General features: G+C 54.3%; 1 protein-coding gene across 2 annotated transcripts in view; it reads right to left on the bottom strand.

Annotated features, from left to right (window-relative positions):
- PKD1 (polycystin 1, transient receptor potential channel interacting) overlaps positions 1 to 15,533 on the bottom strand; it is a 99,523-nt gene that overhangs the window by 7,190 nt on the left and 76,800 nt on the right. For both annotated transcript variants that reach the window (XM_052773106.1, XM_052773107.1), the window contains 19 exons: positions 15,341 to 15,497; positions 13,597 to 13,849; positions 12,748 to 12,943; positions 11,463 to 11,633; positions 10,854 to 10,997; positions 10,317 to 10,527; positions 9,817 to 9,943; positions 8,787 to 8,903; positions 8,327 to 8,376; positions 7,939 to 8,141; positions 7,213 to 7,318; positions 6,429 to 6,547; positions 5,052 to 5,254; positions 4,559 to 4,753; positions 3,598 to 3,737; positions 2,361 to 2,488; positions 1,819 to 1,987; positions 959 to 1,084; positions 618 to 792 (listed from right to left, as the gene is read on the bottom strand). In XM_052773106.1, coding sequence (XP_052629066.1) covers positions 618 to 792; positions 959 to 1,084; positions 1,819 to 1,987; positions 2,361 to 2,488; positions 3,598 to 3,737; positions 4,559 to 4,753; positions 5,052 to 5,254; positions 6,429 to 6,547; positions 7,213 to 7,318; positions 7,939 to 8,141; positions 8,327 to 8,376; positions 8,787 to 8,903; positions 9,817 to 9,943; positions 10,317 to 10,527; positions 10,854 to 10,997; positions 11,463 to 11,633; positions 12,748 to 12,943; positions 13,597 to 13,849; positions 15,341 to 15,497 — 2,990 coding nt within the window. The remainder of the gene's footprint in view (positions 1 to 617; positions 793 to 958; positions 1,085 to 1,818; positions 1,988 to 2,360; positions 2,489 to 3,597; positions 3,738 to 4,558; positions 4,754 to 5,051; positions 5,255 to 6,428; positions 6,548 to 7,212; positions 7,319 to 7,938; positions 8,142 to 8,326; positions 8,377 to 8,786; positions 8,904 to 9,816; positions 9,944 to 10,316; positions 10,528 to 10,853; positions 10,998 to 11,462; positions 11,634 to 12,747; positions 12,944 to 13,596; positions 13,850 to 15,340; positions 15,498 to 15,533) is intronic.

Here is a 15,533-nt window from a genome sequence, read left to right as displayed (position 1 = left end):
TGACTGCTATGCTGCACCGGGGGATCCTGCAGCACCCCAGGACAGCAAAAGCCCGACATACTAGGCTGAGTTCTGCCAGCCCACAGCTGGAGCACACCCCCCTGAGCCCTTCCATGCCTTCCTCGCTCACTCAGTGCCCTGCTCCCTCCTGCCCTGGCAGTGAAGCTCCCCAAACCACGTCCAATGCACTTGTGGCAGGGTGGCAGTGCCCAGGGGAAGAGGGCTCTGCTGACGCTGAACCCTGGCCCAGGCGAGGTCTCTGGGGACACGGCTCAGCTGGCTGATGTCCCCGCCGAGGACAGAAGAACAAAAGCCTCAAGTTTCCACAGTGACAGGCATGAGTTCAAGGAAGCAAAAAGGCTGAGCCAAGACCAACAAATGTTGCCAGACAGGAGGAAACTCCTTCCCCTCAGTGGTGCCAGGGATGTTTTCCGTGTGCTATCCAGGCCTGGAAGCGGAGTGGTGACAGGCATGGGGACAAGTGGCCTCAGGCAGGGGAGATCTAGTTCACAGTGATCGACGCTGCCCTTCGGGAGCCCAGGCAATGGGTCCCCAGAGCCCTCTGTGCAGTGACCGAGAGGGAAGAGGGGCGCAGAGGGGAATTAACACACACTGACCATCATGAGAAGCTGCAGCGTGACACCCCCGCTGAGCCGCAGCAGCGGGAAGGGGCTGATGGTGACCGCGGCGATGGCCTGGCCAGCCCCCAGGAACTCCAGCTGAAGGGTGATGGCAGCGTGCAGGTCCACACTGGGGTTATACTGCATCAGCTCCACAAAGACTGCCCGGCTCCTGTGGAGGGGAGAAGAGCAGCTCAGGGCACTGGGACAACACCAACTCTGGGCTTTGGTGCCACTGTTTTGTAGGACCATAGATCCTCTCCCCACTGACGCTCCAGCAGCTCCCCTTAAAAACCTGGGTGACAGCAGAACATTTCCTTCGCCCCTGCCACACTTACATGTTGTCGATCCAAGTGTGCTGCTGAAGGAAACTCAGCTGAGCCCTGCTTTCCTCTAGCGAAGCCCCCAGCTCCTGGACATAACCACTGCTATCGTAGAATGAGATGTAACCCCAGTACCAGACCCTGCAGAGGAAGAGGAGCCATGGGTGAGAGCTGAAGGACGGAGCAGCCACTGGTATGCTCTGCTATGTGGCAGACCAGGAGGAAGCGTACAGATGCAGACCCTGACCCCTATGCTGCACATCCAAGGGCAACAGCTGCCTCATTATTTATTTCACAAGACAAATTACAAAAGTGCATTGATCCATCTCAGCGTTCCCAGCCTCAGAACAGCCCCAAGCCCTGTTGTGCCCCAGACCAATGAAGACACATTCAGGAACAAACCAGAGCAGAAACCAACAGTGATTTAATGTCCAGTATGCTGGTAAGGCCAATCTCCCATAACCCACTTTAACAGAAAGCTAGTGCTGTTCTGTGGTCTCTGTGGGTGGCTGGGTTACCTTGTTCTGCAGCTTGTCTCTGCCCTTGAAGCTAGAGAGTTGAACCCTCTACCCCTGGGCCCCTGAGAACAGCACTATGCTGCCGTTCAGACAGCCCGAGGCGACACGCACATCTCCAGGGAAGTTGGGTGAGTGGCAGCTATGTGTCTCCCACCATTCACACTGCCACTGTAGACATGTTCAGGGAAGGCCTTTGGCATTTCTGTGTTTATTTGCACTTTGCCAGGCTCAGGGGCTGCAGTTGGCCTCACTGAGGCGAGGGCTGGGAACCACCCTGGGCACCGAATCGACTGTAAAGATGCAAAGTCTTTGGCAGATGGAGCAGGGGGTGTAAGTGCAGGCTGGGCAGGTCCTTACCCTGTCAGGTCGGGTGGCGAGTAGGACCACGCAGCCGTCACGTTCACGGCTGCCCTTTCCCAGCCAGCTGTGTAGTCAGCAGTAGAAAAACTGTCCGAGTCGGTGCAGTTCCTCCTGGCAGCCATGCCCATGCCGTGGAGGACGTCCTGGGCACTGCGCTGGCACTCGGCTGGAACGAGACCAACACTGTCATCCCGTGGGGAGCCAAAGGCAGCCAAACGGTGCTGGGGCACACAGCTGAGCTTTCACACTTAGCATCTCCCTTTTTCCCAAGCTCCCTCCACCTCCACGTCCTCAGTCACACCTCCAGAAATCAAGTCAACCTCTCTAGCATAAATCCCCATGATTGATTGCTCCAGTTCATCTCCGCAGGAGCAGAACCAGAGGCACACTAATATACACGCTGCAAAGAAAAACCTGCCTCCGCAACCTCTGCCTTGCTTCATTCAGCCCCAGCTGCATCCAGACCTGGCCATTTCATCCCTGCAGGAATGTCACCACCCACCCTGTGACAGCAGAGCCATGGGTCCTTGCCCACCTACCTTCCTGCAGCCTGAGCTGGCGCAGCCGGGCTGTCCCCAGCGTGGTGCTGTAGCTCTCCTGACCCGACCGGTTGTTGTAGAGGTAAGGGAGGAAGACCTGCGACATCCAGACCCAGAACTGATCTGACCTGCAACGGGGAAAAGGCGTGAGAGGCAGAGCTCCTGGGGCAGCTCTGTTAGGGCAGTCTCTGCATGTCTCACCCTCGTATGACCATCTGTGCTTCACCTGGAGTGGGGGACTGAGTTTTGGAGAGCTAACCTGGGCTGCTCTCCTCCCAGGTGCCTGGCTAGCAGGCAGAGGCAGCATTTCCATCCATTCCAAGAGCTCAGCTGGGCTGGAGTCAGGAAAATGTTTATTTGACATGCAAGACCTAAACATGATTGAATCCACTTGGCACCTGGATGAGGATCAGACCAGCGGGTCTGTGGCAGCACAGTGGAAAAGGCTGATATTTAGGACCAGATTCTGCTCTGCTCTCCCCCCCCTTACACCACTTCCACCCCAGAACTCCACCGAGTTCACCAGAATCATTTCTGATTCATATTGTGGTGAATCAAAGTTTCTGTGACTTTGCGTGGCATGGACAAGTCACATCTATTTGCACAGAAGAATCAAGGGGTCTGTAGTGAGACGGGTACAAAGACGCTGTTAATCCCAGGCAGCCATTCTGATGTGAGTCTAGACTGCTGAAGTTTGCAGTGGTGTGGAAACTCAGCTGGGAAAATTTAATCTAGTTAAACCATATGTGCAGAGCAAGGAAGGGAAGGACTGTATTTATACGAGATGTTATTTTTGGTTCTCGTGACACTGTTTATGGCTAAACCTTACAGTTGTAAATTTTAGAGACAGAGCAAACTTGTGTCCTTTTAATCAGAAGCAGAAAGACAAACATCTATAATTCACACAGTCCCTTCCCACTGAGGAAATAATTAAAATTCAAAGAAATTAAAGCTCTCAACCCCCACAGGTCCCTCTGTTCTCCAGGGGAGAAGCAGAACCACAGGGACAAAAAGAGACATGCTCACTGCCATGCCATGCTCGTGTGCGAGTGCCCAGCTCCCCAGAGGCACCAGTGCTCCCCACAGAGTTGAGAATCTCTTTATGGGAGCGACTGTGGAGCACGAGCCCAACAGCCAGCCCCAGCCCACTCCCTGACTCTTCGCTGCAGTCCTGGACAGCTTCTCTCATATAAAGCGACATCTTGTTCCTCCCCAACCCCAGGGCCTTCACAGTTACCTCTTGATGCGGAGGAATTCATTGCTGCCCAACTGCTGCTTGATGGAGCTCTGCAAAAGGAAGGCCCTGCTGTTGCGGGAGGCATCTCCGTAGTTGGTGAGCAGGATCACCAGCAAGAACATCATGTAGATGAGGAAATTCTGGCAAGCAGAGAGTAGAAAGGGATTGCACCCAAGCATGGGGGGGGGGAGGGTTGGTTCCCAATCCTGCAGCAAATCAGTGCTTTCCACTGACTGCTCCCTGCCATGCGGCAGGATCAGGACCCAGAGCATGCTGTTCTTTCTTTTTCCATATGGGAAGCAGCTTAAAATGAAACCCAGACCACAGGCTCATAACAATATTCTTTGTTCAAAGCGGCCAGCCCAGCACCACATGTTTTAGTTGATATGCATTGCACAACCTCCCTGTACGAGCTCCTATATGCTGGCAGCTCAGCTTATACGATAGTTATGGGGGTTTCCATCCTTTAAAGGGAAATCACTCAGTTAAAAATAACTTGACTCCATTAAAGCAGCTGTGTATTCCCAGCACAAGTGTGGAGGATTAGTACTGAACGAGCTACAAACAGATTGAAACTTCTGCTCCTAGATAGGGAGTTGTGTGTTTCACAAGACACAACTAATAAATTTTCTTGTGCAAGTTGGCATCTACTCCACACTGCAAACCTTGCCCTAACCTCAAACACCTGAGTTATGGAGTCAAACACACCAGCTGCTCCAAATCGAGTATGTACAGCCCCCCATTACGGTTCTGCTTTCCAGCCATCTCAGAGCTTCAGAGAAGATGAATATCACTGCCAGTCTTTTACAGATGGGCAAATTAAGGCAGAAACTGGAGATATGCACCTACTAGCTCAGGAGGAGATCGCAGCTGGACTGGGAGGACCCACACAAGGACACAGCTCCCGGAGCCAGCACTCTGCCTCTGCCCTAGGCACCACAAGCGTCAGGAGATGTCTTACCTTCAGCATCCTGTGTAGCAGTTTGACCTTCCTGGCCTCCTCCTTGGCCTGAAAAAGGGCAAATCCCTGTGGGGGTCGGACTTTGCTGATCTTCTCAGAAACATGCTCAACAAATGGATGCTCCACCAAGGTATCATCTTCCTCTGGGTGCAAGCGCTTGGCAACCAGTGAGAAATAGAGGGCTTCCAGCAGAACCTGGGGAGACAAGCAGTGTGGGCACTGGTGGCACAATCTCTTGGAGCAGTGGGGGCACTAATGTCTGAGCACTCTCTTGGAGCAGATAAGACAACCTCTAAAACAAATTGCCACCAGCCCTGCCCCTCCTACTGCTGCTGGTGTGCATATCCTTCCCCTCCTGCAGGGATACAAAGATGGGAGAGAGTATTCAATCCACAGTGTCCAGTATGACCTGATTAGTATCTGGACAAGATGTAATTACAGCTAATTCATACACGTGTACAGATATGTGCTTGTGTATTCATGTTATCCTTACCTTCAGGGGCTCCCAGACCAAGAAGGATGCCAGAAAGCTGAATATCCCTGAGATGAGCCACATGAGGGCAACGCTGGAGGAAAAGCCCACCCCGATCCACACGGAGACCCCCGTGGAGGTGGCGAAGAGGAGGAGACTGATACCATGAGCCAGATAGGAGCACCAGGGTGGGAGCAAGCGCTTCCTGAATGTTTGGTCTGCAACTGGAAAGAGGAAGGAAAACTAGCATAAACGTTACTGCAAAAGGGTCCCAATGGGCACAGGAAGGGCTGAGCACACCACTCATCCCAGCAGAGAGCTCACCACCAGTCCTGGGTGAGTTTGGAGGGATTATCCCAAACATCTCCCACTAAGCAGCAACACAGACAGCACACTGAAACACAGCCAGCCTCAAAAGAGCAACCTCCCATCTGCAGCCAACAGGGTGGGCAGGAGAAGGAGATGGGATCCTGATTTGGGTAGTGGGATGGGTTCCCTGCTTTATCCCAGAGCTCCAGGACTTTGGGCATGTCCAGCCTGGCTGGAGGTGCTGCTGTCAAACCCATGAAAAGCCACACAGATTTGTTGCTCTGGCTGCCTTCAGACTGCCAAGCCACCCTGCCCCGGGGCTCGCTCAGCACAGCTTTCACCCACCCATGCAAATCAATGCCTGCATGAAGATACTACAACCATTCATCAACCAAGATGAAATGATGGATTTTAACAGACCCAAGAGGATTACTGCTGTGTCCAATTTGCCATGCTGCAGCCTGCCCCAGGGAAGCTGTGCCTTGGGTAGCCAAGAGCTCATGCTAAGAGAACTGATGCTGAGCTTCTCCACAAGGCACCCAGACATTTATCACTCCCCAGACCTTGCGGGGCCTGACAGCCTGCTCCCTGCCTTCTGCAAGCCCAGCTGGCTGGCTGTCGTGTTGCATGACCCAGTAGGAAGCGTCTCTTCTATTCTTTGCTTTGTTTGTTGATTTGAGCTTTCTTTGGCATTTTACTCCCTTTCCCCTCTGGTTATGTACAGCGACTCTCCCTCTCTCATGCTGGATGGATGAAGGGACTGATGGCTGCAGAGGGGTGCAGCGAGCAGAGAACCTGGGCAAGCAGCGAGCAGAGAACCTGGGCAAGCAGCGAGCAGAGCCTCCCTAGGGTGCACGGTGGGGACCGTCACAGCACAAGCGGTGGCCCAGGGCTTACTGAGATTCAGGCTCCAAGAGAAGCTGGCAGGAAATAGTAAATATATCCCAAGCAGGGGAGCAGCCTTTCCTAAGGCTCCTTTTCTATTTACCTGCCTGTGCCTCCCAAGTGCTGCTGTGTGCGACAGTCCCTTTTCTTGCACATCCCCACCCTCCCTGCCCTGGCGCTGGCACAGCCCTGCAGCCCTCGTACCTGTCCATGTCGACTTGGCTGATCTGCTCACTTCCCTGGGAGGAGCTGCCATGCTCTGGCCTTTGTCGTTCAGCTTCTGCATCATGACGGTCTCCACCTTCTCCCCAAACACGCTGGACCTGCCAAGGCAAAGGGGTGATATTGGTGAGCCATGCCACTGCTGGCTCTGCAGTAAGCAGGCTGGCACTGAGGTGGACTGAACTCCAGTGCTAACACCAGTGCAGCAGCCCTGGACCAGTTAGAAGCACTTCCTTCTAGAGCAGCGGGCCCAGGCTGCTGAGGCACGCAGACACTCTGCATCTCGTGGAGAAGGGCTGAAAGTCTTTCCCCTCCCGTAATCTGCCAGCCCAGTTGGGTGGTGGTCAGGGTCCCAAAACAGGGTGCTCTGGGCACGATAACACAACAGAGGTTCAATCCCCCTTCTCCCTCCTGTCAGTGCCACGAAGCAAACCCGCGTCCCGGCACTTTGTCAGCAGTCCACAGAGCTCTGGAGACACATCTTCAGCTGGGGCTTTAAAGGAGCTTTCAGGTGGCTCCTGGAAGGGTGGCAGTGCCCTCCTGGAGCTCTGGCTGGCAGGGCTGCAGGAATCACAGCCAGCAAGAACTTAGTGACTCTTGACAAGGCTGTCCCAGGCATTTGCAATGTCTCAAAACCCAGCTCAGCTCACTGTGGCTGGGTGCAGCAGAGCTGGCTGGCACAATACCAGCCACTGCAGGGCTGGGTGGGAGGGCAAGGGACAGGAGGCACTGGCTTAGTGTGGGACTCTGCTCCCCAAATACTTACAGGCCTGAGATCAGATCTGTTTCAGCCCTCATGTACGGCCCTAGGTCCTGGGAGTGGGAGATGCCGCTAGCTCCTTCTGCCAGGATCTGCCGGATCAGATCCTCATCTGAGGAGAGAGAGAGTGCAAACAACATTGGCAGGAGCACAGCACCCAGCATCACACCAGGGGACGGTTCCGCACCACTCAGGCTCAGCCACATCTGTGGAACTGGGGAGGCGGAGGGCCAGGGTGAGGTCCTTCTCCATGGGACAGCCCTCCCTCCCATCCTCCCTGTCTTCTAGCTCCCGTCTATCCCCAGCTTGGCTGCAGAGCCTGGCATGAAACTGCTGGTATAGGAGGCCAAGTTCTTCTCCTCCAGCCATTTACAGAGGTTCAGAGACACACTGAGGCTTTGCAACCAGTGAAGAAGTGCTGGCTGGTTGCAACATTCAGATCCATCCCATGGCAACACATCTCTCCTTGCTCCCAGTCTGCTGGCAGTGTGGTGACCACTCACTTCAGACTGATCCACATCAGATTTCTGCTTTTGCAGACTGAAATCCCCATTAAGAAAGTATGACCCTCCTCTTCTGCCCTTCAAATTGAAGCCAGTGGTGATGGCAGCAGGCTCTATTATTCTGCCTTCTCCAGAGCTGAGCCAGGGCTCCCAGGGACCAGACTGCTCCTCCTGCACTTCCCTGGGAAATTCAAACCCTGGCACAGAGCAATGCTATCCACACACCCACCTGAGGCAGAGAAATATCGAGGCTGTCCCTGGTGAACACCAAGCGACAAGCTGTCCTCCTCAGTTGCCAATGGGGCCTCAAGTCCAAGGTGGCGGCTGGCCCGGCCTCTCTTCAGCTTCTGGATGGTGTTGCCCATGATGGAGGGGTCACTGAGGAGGTCTGGCCAGCTGAGCAGGGCCTCGCTGGAGGGCCACCGCACGAGGCTGCGGCAAAACAGAGGAATGGGTGCAATCAGGTATGCGTGGGGAACGGGAAGCATGAGAAAAGCAACTGTGCTAGTGTGTAGGACTGTCTAGAAGGGAAACAGCTGTGGGAGCACAACCCCAGTCTACCAAAGCAGAAAACTACCCTAAGCTCCCACTTGCTCCATCCCCAGAAACCTACTTACCTTTTGGAGTCCTCCAAGAACAGATCTGTTTTGGTTTGCTCAGAGAAGGCCTGTGGAGGAAGCGGAGGCATTTCAGGCACACAACACTGGTTTGTGCCTGGTTAAAACAGCAGGTTGTTAACATCAGGGCTCACTGGAAACCTGGACCCTGAGCTGCTATTAGCCCTGGGTCCACACGTCCAGGAGCCTGCTCTCCTCCAGAGATAATGCCCAGGCACGCTGGAAGATCCGTGCTCACAGACACAGAGCAGTAGCTGGAGACAGCTTGTGCTCAGTACCTGGGACTGGCCTGGGCAGAGATGCAGGTAGAGATGAAGGGCTGTGGCCCTCCCGCATCACCAGTATCTGCCAGAGGCACTTGAGCACATCAGTTCTTGAGCTGTGGATGAACACTGTGTTCTTGCAAGGGAGCACACAGATCCGTGCAGCCTGTCCAGCTTTTGGGTGGGAAGCACGTTACCTCTGCCCGGAGCCCGGGGAAGGTGGGGAAGGAGCTGTCGAGGATTGAGGAGTCCAGGTAGTTGTCGATCTCCAAGGACTGCTGGTCTGAGTGAGTCACGGTGTGGTTGATGGAGACCTGCAGGAGACAGAAAGGCTTGAGCAGAAAAGGGAGGGGTGAAGGTGACAGTGTCACAGTGGCTCAGAGCCCTGCTGCTCAGGGGATCCCGTCAGCTCACTACTCTGCTGGGGAGCTCCACACTTCTGCAGGCAGAGCTGGGGGACCCCAGGCCTGCCTAGCAGGGCTGAGAACAGGCACATGCTCGTGCACGTCCTCAATTACCTCCCAGGCACCTTGGGCACTTGTACCCACATGTGCCACAGCCCAGTGCCGTCTAGGCTACCCCAGGTACAAGCTCCCAGGAAGCCACAGGAGCCTGCAACCTCCTGCAAAGCAGGGCATGCTTAAAGGAACAAGAAATATCAGATACATTTGCTGCTCATCAGTCACTGAGCAGCTGGCTGCAATACTTAATGGGGCTGCTAATTGTGTCTAACTAGTCATTAACTCCCCAGCTAATCCTTTCACAGCTGCCTAACCACAGCTCTGTTCAGACAGCTGAATTTGTACCCAGGGTAGGCATTTCATTAGCAATGCTCCACTGAGCATGTCTCACACTCCTGCCAATGCACCAAAGGGTCATACCTTTAAACGGCATTTGGGTTCCTATCACGTACTGAAATCAAGAGGGAGTAAGTGCCTCAACAGCTTTTAAAATGTGCCCTTTTGGTCTCTGTCTGGGCATTGTCAGAATCCAGGCAGTGATCTGTCCCTCTAAGGTCAGGGGCTGCTCCCAGCTCAAGAGGGAGGCAGACACTTGCTAGGGGCAAGGGTCTGGCCATGGTGCAGGGCAGCACAGAGGCACAACTGGGAAAGTGCAGAGACTGGCTGGAGAAGTGATGTACCACACAGGGCAGAATCTAGCCTCAGATGAGCAAACCTGGTAGCATCACACCCATCTGGGCAGCCTACAACTACTTCTCCTCATTACCTTGCCACGAGCCATCCGAAAGAGAAATAAAATGACCAGGTAGAGAGGGTAGACCACCACGCTGGACACCAGACCAACAGCCACTGTGTCCACATTAACAGGGATCAGGTTGGAAACGGCCCCATTGCTGGAGAGAATCAAGAGAAACCAGAGACTGCTGTTAGCAGGAGCACTCAGGGCTGCCAGCTAAGCGAGGAGTGAGACAAAATTGCACAACCTGGCATTTCAGATATGCAGAGAAAGAAAGGAGCATGGGCTGTGCTAACAGATGACACAGCAAAACCAGATAAGGGGGAAAAGCTGATCAGGTTGTCCTTGGTCATCCATCATCCATGTCCTGGTCCCAGATTCTTTGGAAAGGGAAGGGCAGACTCAAGGCCACAAGCAAGGCACCTATTCACAGCAGACGTAAGGTCTGTCCTGCCCTGTGGAATGGGAAGTGCAGGAGGGGCCCTGAGGAAGGTAAGGGACTGGCCAGAGCACCACGGGACGCAGCGCACCTGAGGTGTACGTTGCCCACCACGCCGTACCACACAGCATTGGCACAGAGGAAGAGGAAGATGAGGAGGGAGCAGCAGGTGGCTCTTTGGACACGGGTAAAGCGGCTGCGAGGCGGGCGGTCCCACATGGACAGCCAGACGTGCTTCTCAAAGAAACCTCGCTGCAACTCTGCTATGAAGATCCGGGAGAAGCTCCTCAGCTCTGTCTCACCTGAGCACAAAAAGAGAGAGACTCTCAGGGCCAGCTGGACGGTGGATGGGACCCGGCTGGGCCTGCCACGGCCCCCTCCTTGCAGACTGATGCTCAAGGAGGTACCCGCACTGCATCTCTCTGGTCCCTCCTGCACAGCTGGCTCCTTGCCGTGCCTTGTCCTCTAGCACAAAGGACCCAGCAGAGCACTTGGCCGCGCAAGGCATCAAGGCAGTGAGGAAGAGCCGGTGTGCAGGCTCTATGGTCTCTCTGCAGTTCTCATCGCAATAAGAACTGCCTTGTTGGTCAGCCACCCCAGCCCCACGCCCCAGGGGTTGAGCACTCACTGGCAGCATAAACCTCCTTCTCCACCATGCCATCATTCTCTTCACTCTCCACCGACAGCCAGTCATTCACCAGGAAAAAGTAACTCTTGCTGCTCTGCAGGTCCCGGACTATGACATGCTGCAGGTACCAAGAGGGGCTAAGCCCTAAAAGTTAAGAGACGAAGAAATGTGTTTCATGGCAGACAGTCCCTGCATGAACCTGCAAAGCCGAGAGGGCAACACAAGAGCCCCTCAGTGGGACAGCAGCAGTTACCCTGGGACACCATCTTCATCGGTGGGAATTGCACAGTCCCCAAGAGAAAGGCCTGGCACAGCCAGTCACCTCCTAGGCTGTACGGACATTTACAGACACTGTCACAGCATGTTGCACTGTATGTGTACAGGATTACAGCTGACCAGTCTGCAGACTTCCCTGTGATGCAGACTACACGTCCCCACCCAGCAATCTTCCCCCAAGCCAGTGGGTCACCATGGTCTCCCACCAGGGTTAGTCCAGACGGTAGGCTCAGGTACCTCTCTCCTGGCCCAGGTACCAGGTGGAGCAGAGCCTGGTTCTGACCTGGGATGTGCGACGGCTGCCGCAGCCCCACACATCTGCTCACGTCTCACCTTTATTGTCGTGCCAAATGCGGATGCGCCAGATGCTCCCCAGACTCCGCTCTGTTGCGATCTGAAACACGTCGAGGCTGTTGCGGTGGAAGGCGTTTTCTCCATCCAGATGTCTGTGACCACTTTTGTTGTCTACACCATACAGGGCGATCCCCACGTGGGCCGTGGTACCTGACAGAGTTAACGGGGCTCAGTTAGGAAAGTCCACCCAAAGTGGAGCTGTTCCCCAGCCCTGCCTTCCTGCCAGTGACCTGGCACCAGATGCAGTGGCCCTTCAGAGGGGCCACCTGGAGACTCGGGAGGAAGGAATGTGCTCGACAGCCATCCCACACCCAGGGATAGTGTTACACACAGCCTGGAGGGCAGCTGCTCAGATTGGCCTGGTGCATGGACCTTGGCATGCTCATGGTTTTCCTCTTTGGAGGGGACTGAATCTGACATTCCTTGCCTTGCTAACACCCTAATGGGAGGAGATGTTTATTCTGGATGTTCTTCTCCACCAAGTAGTTGAAAGACTTGTTTTCTTTGACTTCTCTCTGGCACCACTTGCCAGATGCTCCTTGGTCCACCTGCTCAACCTGGATGGTCCTTGGGGTGGCTTCAGGAGAAAGCTGCTGCCAGTGAAATCAGTGGTTACACTAAGATCAATGGGAGCATGTTTGTGGCAGTGACATGGTAGCACTCCACCTCCGTCCTTGCTTAAAGCTTCCACATCCCAACTGCCCAGATTTCCAAGTCCAGGATGATGTTTCTGGCAGCTCTAGCTACAAACCCAGACCCAGATCAGAAAGCCAAGCTTTCTGCCTTCATGCCTCTGGGAAAGATGCAGATAGAACAAAAGTGATGGATGCTGGAGGACAGCAAAATGGTCCATCTAAAGGGACCACAAGGCCTGGATGCTTCTGCAGAAGAGGCTCAGAAGCGAGGAACAATCGCTGCTTCTTGGCTGTTCCTGCAACCACAGCCCAGTCAGGGAAAGAAGGGTGGGGATATTTCTATACTGGGTGGTTCCTTTCAGCAGCAGTTGCTTCTCCCACCCCAACAGCAAGCAGTGGGGCAGCATGCTCTTCTCCACAGCTCTTGACCTGCCCCATCATCATGCAATAAAAACTGAATGCTGTGGGAAGCCCTGAACTGACAGTCTGCTCAGTGCTGCCCCAAACACCAGCTCAGCTCTGGGCCCTGCAGGGGAACATTCGGTGCATGACGTGCTGAGGTGAGACCTCAGGGGAACTACACAGATGTCACCCTAGGAATCAAGCACGGGAGTAGACTATGGGCTAACCTGATCCTCTGCCCCAGCCAGTTTTCACCAGGATCTCATATTTGTACAGCCCGTTCTTCCCGCAGAAGGGAATCACCCCCACTCGGTTAATGTCAATCATGTCCAGCTTGTGCACGATCAGTGCAGCCACTGAGTAGGTCACAAAGCAGACGGCACATGTCAGCAGAACGATGTAGTTGAGACCTGGGCCTGGAGCCTAGAAGAAGAGAAATACATTGAAAGGCACTCTCTTTGCCCGGGAGGACCGCCCCCCCCCCCCCCCCTTCCCCAGGAGTCATGTTGCCTCCTTCCTGGCTATTATCATCATTCACAGACACGATACCACATACAAATAGAGAGACCTCTCTTTGCACAGATAGCGTGCAGCGTACTGCAGCAGCTGGCTGAAGCTGCTGCAGCAGCTGCCGAGAGGTCTCTGCTCCCACTTATGTCACACCAACAGAGCTAAGAAGAGCCTGAACCCCCCTGGGAGGCAGGGAGCAGCTGGCAGGTATAAGCTCACTGGGATAAAACAGTGCCGGGTGACAGCTGGGAGGAGCGTTTGGCATCTCACCAAGAGGTGAACACACTGCGAGGTGTCCAGAATGGAGAATAAAGCCATCTGCAAAGGTCTGTTTTTAGCAGCAGCAGCCAGGACTCAAGATCAGAGGAGACAGCCCCTCTGTGAGCTGTGCCCACGTGCAGCTCCCAAAGGCTCTCGGGTACTTGTGCTGGTCTGCCAGCTGGGCACAGGTCAGCCATGACCCAGCTTGAACGTGAGGCTGACGGGAGCCGGAGGCTTTCCTCTAGGTGACAACAATCTGCTCAGCGTGTGGCAATGCTGCACAGCCTCTGCTTTGTTTTACTCACAGGGAAGATGAACTGGACGGAGTTTGGGGGGACAAACAGACTGGCCCCAAAGGCGGTGAGGTGCTGGGTTAAGCACACAGCCTGGTCTGGCCTGGTCTCTTCCAGTGGGATGATGCCTTCTGTCTTCCAGCGTTTCTCCTGCTCGCTGAAGTACTGGCAGAGGGAGGTGTACAGCCCCAGAGTCACCTCCACCGGGGACCAGCTGAAATGGTTTGTGATGTTGAAGTAGTATTTCTGGATGGTGTCATCAGTTCTGGAGAAGGGAAAGACAGCAAGGAGACATTATTAACCCCCTTGCTGAAGGGACACAAACCCCATTCTGATGAATGTGTGCCCACAGAAAGCACCCTGCTGCAGGGACAGGTGAGCATGCATACGATGAGGAGGAAAAGTCCAGTGAACGTGGCGTAATTTACATCACCCTTTGGCTGTGCAGAAACTCTGGGGTTCCACAGACCACTTTAATTCTTTATCTTTGTATTATTTCAGCACCTGGAGCACTATGTTGTAAATCCTTTTCTCTGTGCTGGCAGCCTTGCACAGCTCTCCCACCTGCCCTTCCCCGTGTCCCACTGAGCCACACGACACTTCCACAGTCACTCCATGATTCTTGGCTGGGAGCAGATTTGCTCTTTAGAACGATTAATCCCTCTTTGAGCATCCCGTTACCGAAAGCCATGGAAGCTGTGTCAACTTACACAACAGTGGCTCCACTCTTGCCCCACCTACTCCCAAGCTGCCTATCTTTTCTTCTCAGATAACGCCTAGGAATGGCTCGTAACTAACACGAGGCAGGAACACACACGCTCCCAGGCAAGGCAGCAAGTCAGCAACTGAAGTTACAAGAATGACTGCTCTGATAAAAAGAAGAGAGCTTTGCTGCAAAACCCAACAGCACAACAGCAGTGCTTAATGAGCCCCGGCACGCTCCGAGCAGAAGGCAAGCAGGGTGGATGGAAACCCACGAGGGTACCTGCATTCTCCTCCTGTCACACGTTGGGAAGATGAGCTCTGAGGACAGAGGTGCTTTTGTGAAGGTTGCACTGCAGATCAGGAACTAGGCTAATGTGTGGTGCTTTGCTCTGGGAAATGGTTTCATGAGCTGCATGAAGCAAGCCCTGAATCTGCAAAGGTCAGTGTGAGTCCCTTGGGGAGAGTCCTGGTAAAGGTGGGCAACTCTGGGATCGCTACTGCACAGAGGATGAAAGCCTGGACAAGCAGCAGTCAAACAGACTACAGCAGGTATCAGGCCAGTGAGCAGAGAAAAGGGCAACGGCGGGAGACTCATCACCAGGAGAGGCCCTGGGTGAGGGTCATGATACTCAGAGGGAATGGGATTTACAGCTCTAAAAAGGGGAACCCTCCCTCACCTGGATCAGAAAGGCAAATCACAGAGCACTGAGCTGCTTTTGCACCAGTGGCAGAAGATGTCTGGGAAAGAGGGAGTGCCAGGCTAGAAGAGGTGCCAATGGTGGGGTGTAGGAATGGCAGCTTGCAGCTCCCTGCCCAGGACAGCTGTCTGCTCCGAGGACAGAGGAGCACTGTGGATAGCTACAACAGCACCAGCCCTGCAAAGCAGCCTGGTATAAACCATGGCAAGGCCCTCGGCATCCCTCACATCCATCCATGGGACAGCCTGTGGGTGGGCATGGTTGATGGTTGGGCTCGATGATCTTGAAGGTCTTTTCCAGCCTAAATGATTCTATGATTCTATGACAGGGATTACAAGGGAGGCTTCTCTTACCTGGGTGAGGTGAAGAAGGTATAGAGCTTGTGGTCACTTCCAGCCAGGGCATCCAGGCCAATTTTCTTAGAGGCACTGCAGTTGTGCTCATTGGGCTCTGGTTCATGATGGAGATAAGCCATGATGAATGGCTCAGGCTCACTTGCAATGTAGCGATCTGCATGGGGAGGGGGAGAAAAAACAGAAAGTACTT

This window comes from Harpia harpyja, chromosome 21 (genome assembly GCF_026419915.1).
Source record: "Harpia harpyja isolate bHarHar1 chromosome 21, bHarHar1 primary haplotype, whole genome shotgun sequence".
Taxonomy (NCBI): Eukaryota; Metazoa; Chordata; class Aves; order Accipitriformes; family Accipitridae; genus Harpia; species Harpia harpyja.
Note: the sequence above shows the minus strand (reverse complement) of the source record. Positions and strands in the feature narration are given on the sequence as shown.